This window comes from Alligator sinensis, unplaced genomic scaffold, assembly GCF_000455745.1.
Source record: "Alligator sinensis unplaced genomic scaffold, ASM45574v1 scaffold1295_1, whole genome shotgun sequence".
Taxonomy (NCBI): domain Eukaryota; kingdom Metazoa; phylum Chordata; order Crocodylia; family Alligatoridae; genus Alligator; species Alligator sinensis.
This window is the reverse complement of record NW_005841880.1, coordinates 1160899-1169922: the sequence shown is the minus strand read 5'-3', so window position 1 is coordinate 1169922 and position 9024 is coordinate 1160899. Positions and strand designations below refer to the sequence as shown.

Below are 9024 nucleotides of genomic sequence, written 5' to 3'. Positions count from 1 at the left end.
AGGGAATGAATGGAGCTATAGCCCATAAGGCAGTGACCATGGGCACCTGGTGGTCATCCGAGAGAGCAATTTGGGAAGCCCTGGGGCAGCCTCCCTCAAAAGTAATAAGACATCAAAGCGTGGTGGGCAACTGAAGAGGTGATTGCCCATAAAGTGAAGGCTGCAGGGACTCCAGGGGCTTTATGGCCACCCCTGGAGAAGCACCCTGCCACACTTCCCACTTCAAAACTAGACCTATGATATCCTTTCCTTAATGCTGGCCTGACAAAGATGGAACAGGCAGGGCCAACCAAATCCAGGCTCTGTGGTACCACAACCTGTGTGTGTACAACGCATAAATATGGTCTCTGCTGCTGCTAGCCAATAGCACAGGAACAGGACTGCAGCCACCACACAGCACTTGCCTGGCCAGTTGAATAACCTTGATGCTTCCTTAACTCTGTCTTCACGTATATGGTAATGGAGTATTGCGTGTGTGGGATGCAGGAGATGCTGGACAGTGTCCCAGAAAAAAGGTTTCCAGTCTTTCAGGCTCACGGGTAAGTGCAACTTCTGTTCTTAAACCATGTTGAGAGTATCAGCCTTCTCCACCCATGCTACATCTCTTGAATTCATGTGTTCGTTCTTCCACACTGACACTAAGGCAGCTGACTGCTCTTTAAAGCAAAACTTGTTATGAATAAAGAGGGCATACATCCATGGAGAAAATTAAAAGCTGGTGAGGGATTCTGGGAAGCAAAGCTTATTATTCCTATTGAATTATTTTCTATCGCTTTGGCTTTGATGTCTGAGGCATAGAAAGCCTTGTTAACCCCTTTCCCACAGCTCAGCCACGTATGTGCCTTGGCAGCAACAAAAAGGAGGTTGAGAGAGTCTCAAGTGCCCAACTGCATCTCTTGGAATTTCTTGTCACACCTCTGTGGTCTGGGAGAGCGTGACCCATGTGGAATGCTTCCTGGTATCATCTTCCGAAATGAGATTCTGGTTGAGAGAAGGACATCATCTCGTTGCTGAGCAAGTGGCACAGAACTAAGCGTGGATTTTGCCAGTGGTTTAGAACAGGATCCAGGTTTGGGAGCAGCTAACATGTCCCACTGTCTGCGTGGTGCCTGGAAAAGGGGGTGGAGGGATTAAGAGTGTGACAGTAACCAGAGAGCAGCTGTTTGACTTCCACAGCTGGAGTGGGGCATTTGGAAAGCATGTCCAGTACTCTTCTCTCAGGCTGGGTGTGGAAATGGAAGGGAGCAAAGAGGAAAGGAACCTTCAAGCCATCCAGCTGAGATAGGGAGCAGGGGGCATTTTATGAATGTACCTGTCCCCTTCTGAATTGAGAGTACTGTAGCGTTAATCACCAGAGGAGAGGTTACAAGTGCTGAAGGGTCAGAAATATCTAGCCTTACCTGCTGCCCACTGGAAAGGCACCTTGGGGAAAAGACCTCCATGCCACCTTGAGACTCGTACTGCAGGAACCTCAATACTTAAACCTTCATTAGGAGGGTTTTGCAAAAATAGTGTGCCAGCAAAGAGCTCCTCCCATGGACACACATAGCCCTTTGTCCTGGTACAGCAAAATTGTACCTCAACCACTCCCCAGCAAAAGGAGCCATACTACTATCCAGCATGACTCTGCCTACCTCTAGGCACTGGGAATCCTGGCTCTTCATCCCTCTGAGCAATGGAGACTTCATTCTATCATTTTTTAAGTATTGGAAGCAAACATCACTGGATGTCAGATAAGGGGCAACTGCTTGGGTGACCTGCCAATGATAACCCAGTGCATCATAGTGCAGTGAGCACAGCTGTATTGGGTTGTAACAAGGCCCACTGGTATAAGGCCTGCAGTGCTCTATTTGTGAAGAGTGTGGGAGAGAGGTAGGAAGCTAGCACATCTTGCACTATGTGAAACTCTGTATATTTAAATCCCTGCGGCATTACTTCAAAGCAAATAATTCCTTGGTGCCAGCACTGTGCTATCAATCCAAGCCAGCCGAGTGCTCGAACTTACTAAATATACAGAGTGGGAACCTATCTTTGATGTGGAGTAGCTTAATGTCCCAAGTGGTTTGTGCCCTGATGCAAAACATGAGCAAGCAACTGCTTCTGACTGCCTTGGGTGCTGTTGTGTTAAAACATACACCAGACTTAAATCTCTATTGCCCCAGCAGTGAAAGCTGCTGTAATCCCAGCCCATATGCTCCTGGAACACTGCTCTCCTCCCTCTCTGTACTTATCTGCAGTAGCTCATATGACACCCCAGTCCCTTGAAACACCAAATTTTTCTGTCTCGACTCTCTTGCAGGTACTTTTGCCAGCTCATAGATGGCTTAGAATACTTGCACAGCCAAGGGATTGTCCACAAGGATATAAAACCAGGAAACCTCCTTCTAACAACCAATGGGACACTAAAAATATCTGATTTAGGAGTAGCAGAGGTATGTAGAAATTACGTGTGGAACCCATCTTCTCTAATGTACCAGTGGTAGACATATGCTAAGGACCTGGGGAGACGAGTGTGAAGCATTAACTATGTTGGAAGAATATTAATTGCCAAGTCAAGCATTCGGACATAAGGACATGCCAGAATTAAGGTTGCCTCTACAAACTTAATGTATATGTGTAAATGGGTGAGTTCCAATAGTTTTAAGACTGTCTAATTACACTTTCATATAGCACAGCATGCACAAACAAGTTTTTCAGCAGCTTATAACGAGGCTGAACTCGAGTAGATTTTGACAGGGCAGCAGAAGATGCATCTTTACCATCACTGACAAATCCAAGACCAGGCTCCTAAGCACAGTGTTCTAAAACTTTTCAATTCAATAATTGGAAGTGTTGTGTGAACATGAGCAAGCCAGCATAGCTTATCCTTGGGAACTAGTGAACTGTTTACCCAAAGCTTTCCCAGAAAAATCAGACCGGAATATGTTGGCATGGAAAATTTCAGCCTGGGCAGCTTGCCCAAGTTTTAATTAATGGAAAAGCCTTAAAATAGGCAGCATCAGGCCACCTTAACCGCAGGTAATACCACCAACTCTTGCTGTGATACACAACCATTAGTATCAATTGTATAGCCATGTACCTAGATCTACAGTGACGGATCCCCTTGGAGAGTACACGGGGATAAAGCTTTTATCTTTGATCATCTCTAGAGAGTCCGAGTAATACAAGAATAACAAAAAATTCCTTGTCTCCTGCTGCAGGCACTGCATCCGTTCGCGGAGGATGATACGTGCAGAACGAGCCAAGGGTCGCCAGCATTCCAGCCGCCAGAAATTGCCAATGGCCTGGATACCTTTTCAGGCTTTAAAGTGGACATCTGGTCAGCGGGGGTCACGCTGTAAGTACCCGTGCGGTAGTCAAGCAGGGGTGGGGGAGAGGGGTTGCGTTACTCTCCTTCAGATTCATACTGACTGGTGCCATCATGATTGGTGGGTATTAATGTACCTCATGATCCCTCCTATCATCCACCTGTGGTAATCTCCAGCTTCTGTGAGATGGTTGTGCACTGCCCAAAGGCAGGGTAGATGTGCACCTTTTACAGACTACCTAAAAAAGAGATCTATATATAGTGCACTGCTCCCCAGGCTGATCAGATTTAGTCGGTGCTGTTTCTAGGTGTTGCACGAGAGGGTACTGAGTTCATATTTGGGTCCATTCCACTATTAGAAACTGAACGGTACAGCGAAGTTTGAAGTTCTAGAAAAATTAGAACTCAGGTTCTCCACACCAGCCACTTCTCAGCATCTCTTGGCCCAAATGGAATCAGATGAGCCTTTGCTGCTGCTTGTCCTGGGCACTCTTCTGGCTTGTCAGCCTGCATGTTAAGAGCTAGACTTCAAGTGCTGTATATTGTCTTACACTGTGTTCCATCTGTATTCACAGATACAACATTACAACGGGTCTATACCCCTTTGAGGGGGATAATATCTATAAGTTATTTGAAAACATCGGGAAAGGGGACTACACAATTCCAGAGGATTGTGGTCCTCCGCTCTCAGACCTACTTAGAGGTGAGTCCCTCTTTCAGGTAACCTGAATACACATGGGCAAAGCCTGTGGATGCAACAGATATGCAATGCATGCCTACTAAGGGAGAATCCCACTTGAAGTCCTTCATGGGTGGTGATGCCTCTGTGCTGTATAGCAGTAGTTTTCAGCTGGGGTGCTGCGAGAGCCTGTCAGGGTGCTGTGATGCTGGCACTGCTGCTACTTCCATCTACCCCATGTCCTTCCGTTTTTCAGGAGGCATCATGCAGGCAGGTGCACCACTTCATCTGTACCTTTTCAGTTGGTTTCCAACAAGCCTCTGAAAAGAGGCACCCAGGGCAGTTCTACCTGAGGGCACCCTCATCCATCTCCAAGCTGTGCACAATTCTTCCTGGCCACAGAAGCACCTTAGCCTGCCCCCACCCAGGCGTCCTCCAGCCCCTCCCACCCCTTCATTGCTTCCCACATGATGTGTGTGCAGCCCAGCACCTTGTCCCTGGAGCTGGTCATACCTGAGTGCTGTCCTTTACAATTCCAGGGCTCAGTGTTAATAACATATTTTAAAATAGAAAAGTAATAATGGTTATTATATTCATAATATAATGATATTAGGTTTTTTTTCAAATGGGGTGCCACTACATTCTAAAGTTTTGGAGGAGTGCCTCGAGTCTAAAAAGACTGAGAACCACTGCTATATAGCAACCTGGTGAAGAGGGCCATAATCTTCCTTGACAGTCCAATCTATTCCTATATCTCCAATTTCATAGACTTTGGGAGTTAACCCACCAAAGGTGGTCTGGCTTTCAGGGCAGACTCAGAGCTCAGAGGGGAGCATCCCAAGCAAGGTCATTCAGAGTGAAGCCTCTTACCCAAGCCTTTTGTAAAGCGAGCTGTAAGTGGAATGATGCGTGTTGAGGACTGGGCAGCTGTTCTGGTTCCTTTTCAGCCTGTGCTCTGAATTTCCTTGCTTGGGTGGCTTGAGACAGAGCATTAATAATAGATTGCTGTGGTTAACACATGAAATGTTTGCTTCCGTTGGCATTAAGTGCACTCATTCTGCAGAGCTGCAGCCTGCTGTGCTCCTTTTGGGTTGGACCCCTCTAGCACCTACTGGGTGCCTGTCTGGAGAGCAAATCTGCTTGTTGCCCTAGCTCAGCCTTGGAGAAGATATCAGCTGAACTTTCTGTCCCAAAGACTGGGGATGTAAGGGGGAGCCCAGCCTATTTTCTGGGAATTGGGGAAACCATGCTTGTATTTCCAACCCTGCCCCTAACCTGCTTTGTGACCCTGAGCAAGTTGCTTACTGTCACCTTCACCCCCTCGTCCCTTGTCTTCTCTATTGGACTGTAAGCTCTTCAGGACAGAGACTTGGTCTCTTGCAGCCCTGCTGTAAAACATGTATCAATGGTGGGAATCTGCTCATCATATTTTTATCCTTTCCGTGCTGCCTATAGGACTTATGAGTTCTGTTTCCACTTGGGTCCCCGAGGTTCAGTAAAAGTTTGCAAGCCACTTTGCCTTAGTTTCTCCATAAAAAATATGATGAGAGAAACCAACTAGTTCAGCCTGACTGTGAAGGGCACAGCCAAGGGCAGGACTCTGGTTCTTCTCCCACTGCTCTGATCATTTTCTGCGATAATGTTTTGAGGCATTGGGATGAATGAAAATTTCACCCCTGCTCAAAGTCATAATAGTTTGGGGAGCAGTTTAATTTAGCTGCCAAATCAAGGAGCAGTCTTGATAGGACCTATCTTGTGCTAGAGAGACTAAGTGCTACTTGATCCATAGGGTAGGCTTATAGTTTCCTGTCTTCAAATAGTAAAGACAGTTACAAAAACTTAGAAATCAAGTGTCATCATAGCCCTATTTTGAGTTTGGACAATTGCTCTTCTCTGGTGCAGGCACCCAGAAATTGCTGTCGGGGAGGCATCAGTAGCTGTTAAGCACCGTGAGGAAATACTTCCTTGTCAACAGGCCATTGCGCTTGCCCACTGTAACTAGAGGGCAGAGCCAGAGGGCTGGGTTACAGCACCATTCCCCTCAAACGTGGTTGCAGTACTGTCACAGTTCATGGTCAGATGAAACCCTGACTGCATTCTGAAGCGTCTTGTGACTGTTTCTTGTGCTACAAACTGCAATCATGTCACAACACTATTGAGGGCATTTATGTTGTAACTCCGTTCCTGGATTTGGCTGTTGTCTATCCTATGGATGGGACCTATTGCTGCAAGAGCTGGAGCTACAAACCAAACTTGAATCTCTTGTGTTGTCCAATAGTTACCTCTTTACCACTGGTAGGGGCTGAGGGTTTTAGTATGAAATGCAGCAAAATCCTATTGCACTTTCCTAGATACTAACCATGTTTGGCCTTTTCTTCCCCTCCCTCTTGACTGTGTTTTCCTGGCAGTGCAGTAGAGGGTGCTGTCTGCACAGGTTATAGCTCTGCACTTTTTTTTTTTTTTTTTTTTTGAAGAAAGGATTTTTTGCTGCTTTCAAACAGCCCCTGTTATCTTTCCTCATAGGATGCAGCTGACCCCCCACTATCCAAGTCATCTGAGATTATTTTAATTTATCTGGCCCCATACCGATTAGGAAAGAAGTTATTTCCATGTATTTTGCAACACATTAATCAGACTTAATAGCTTTCAAATGGTTACGTAAGGCATAGCTAGAAATTGCACTCAGCACAGCTGTCATCTCAGCTATTCTGGTGAGACTAATGTAGCTGCTGCTTAAGGCCCAGGGCTCGTGATTGACGTGTGCCCCGTGTCGTATTCATATGTCCCAGTTAGCAATGTCCTGATCTGCATGTGGTGGCTGGTTTGTAGATACCAGCTCAGAAAAGCAGCTTCTCTCTCAAGAACTTGGGAGTTGCCCAGCTGGAACAAGCCCAGTGGCCCCTCCAGCCTGGAATCTGGTCTCAGGAGTGATTTCTGCTGAATGCTTTAGAGGCTGGTGATAAGCCTCTCCAGTGCACTGGGTACCAGATCACAGCAAAATGTGCGGCATTTCCTCTCTGCCCTCTAGGTGATGATAGCTGGGATGCATGTGGTTTGAATAATTCCTGTCAGTCACAGGTCCTCTTAAATGATTTTCCTCTTTAACTCTCTTCCTTAAATGAACGATCTGGGACCCTGGAGGTGGGATCTCCTGCCTGCTTTTATGCTATTTTTAAACAAAGGAGCCTGCATCCCTGGCCGCAGAAGACTCATTTTACTGTGCAGCCTTCATTCTAGCCTTCCTTCATCCTCTCTGCCATGTGTGGTCCTGTCTTCTGTTTGTTACTGGCAGTTGTGCACTGCCTGGCATCCAGCCAGCAAGGCAGATTGTCTGGTGCAGAAACACATGGCTTTTTCTTCTCCTGGGACCCTGGGCCCCTTTGGATGGAGTCCTATGAACTCTTCAGTTATCTTTCTCTTCCAACACACATGCACATGTGTGCCCTCTCTCCCCCCTCCCAGAGATGGGCCCATAAGAGGCAATCTTTGTGCCATTGCTCTTCATTCGGTTTGAGGCTTCTCTCTTTTCATAAGGATCAAAGTACTAAACAGATGCAGGCTGATTTCATTCTGTGGTGTGTCTCCCCATTGGGGAGAGTCATTTTGCCATGGAGCTACCTTGGCCACCACAAGCTGTGTTAATAAGGCGTGAAATGAAAGCCAGCTTGCAAGGTTCCCAGTGTTCAGCACTTCCCGAGCTCCCCCGGGAGCAGCAGTGGTGACAAAAGGCAGACAGCTTTGCTGTGTTGCCTCCCTTTTCTATCCAGTGCATTTGCATTTCTTGCCATTCACCTTTCTTCTGCAGGAGGTGAAGCTGACCTAAGTGCCTGCAGATCGTGGACTTGTCAGTGGATATCTGATAGCTTTGAGATGGACAGTGCAGACACAGCTCAGCTTCCTGCCCCAGGAGACTCGCTCCTCCTTCTTATTGCCTTGAGAGGACTCTCATGGCACATCCCTGAGCCATGAGCACTCCTGTTTTCATTGTAAATAAGGCTACAGTATGTTGCGAAGTGTTTGTTTCCTCTGGCTGCAAGTGGTGTTGAGCAGGGTACCAGCTTGGTTGGGAAGCAGATACCAAAGGAGGCTTTTTAAAGCTTTCTGTTTTTCTGTTGACTACTCTTTCTGCAGCTGCTCAAGCTGTTGCATTTTTTTCTCCCTGAGCTGGATACCAGCCTTGTCCATCATTCTACATTATCATTCCCATGCCTTCTAGTCCTCTCCAAGCCCACAAGAAGACTCATTATTATAGTATTTTAGCACAGACTACTTGGGATGCTGCTAATATGCTTGTCCCCTTAAATGGAGAATCAAGCTCTATCCATCATGCTCTTGTAAAGTGAACTTTGCACTTCCCTATCTCATAGGATGTGTTGGGAGGATAAATACAGTAGAGGGTATGAGGAGTTCAGGTATTCAGGTAATGGGGGCTGTAGTGGTATGTAGTTGACTGACTGTTGTTTCAGATACCTGTATCTGTCATTCAGAAGCCTGTCTGTCAGTCCCATGGCATGTGGAGGGGGGAAAAATCTAAACTCTCTCCCACACTCTCCACAAAAAAATGCTTTTAAATATTTAATTGCTTGTTGCCGTGGTGTCAGAGCATCCTTCCAGCCAGCACAAGTGGAGGGCCTTACTTATTCTCCTCATCAGCATGTTTGCAGGAGGTGTTATTCCCATTGCTCAGAAAGAGCAATTGAGGCACAGAGAAATTATTTGTCCAAGGTGCTGCGTTGAGTCAGTGGCACTCTGGGCAGGAACCCAGGAGTCCTGAATTCCCTTCCAACTGCATTCCTAGTAGCATTAGCATCTATCTGACCAGGTTACTGGCTGCCAGAAGTTAGATACTTAAGCCTGTACTTGCTGTGCCTTTCTGCTTGGCCAAGACTGCATTTGTTGTTTGTGACGAGGAAGCAGGAGAGATTTAAGGGCTTGAGTTCTGTGATTGTTCCTGGTGTTAGAAAGGGGATTCATGCTGTCAGCATTTTGCATCGGGTGTAGGATCTAAGACGACCCACGTGTGGCTACACTGATCCCA

General features: G+C 46.7%; 1 protein-coding gene across 3 annotated transcripts in view; it reads left to right on the top strand.

The window, feature by feature from the left end:
* STK11 (serine/threonine kinase 11) overlaps positions 1-9024 on the top strand; it is a 64352-nt gene that overhangs the window by 28464 nt on the left and 26864 nt on the right. For all 3 annotated transcript variants that reach the window (XM_025196415.1, XM_006017442.3, XM_006017443.3), the window contains exons 3-6: positions 450-539; positions 2300-2432; positions 3201-3337; positions 3883-4010. In XM_025196415.1, coding sequence (XP_025052200.1) covers positions 450-539; positions 2300-2432; positions 3201-3337; positions 3883-4010 — 488 coding nt within the window. The remainder of the gene's footprint in view (positions 1-449; positions 540-2299; positions 2433-3200; positions 3338-3882; positions 4011-9024) is intronic.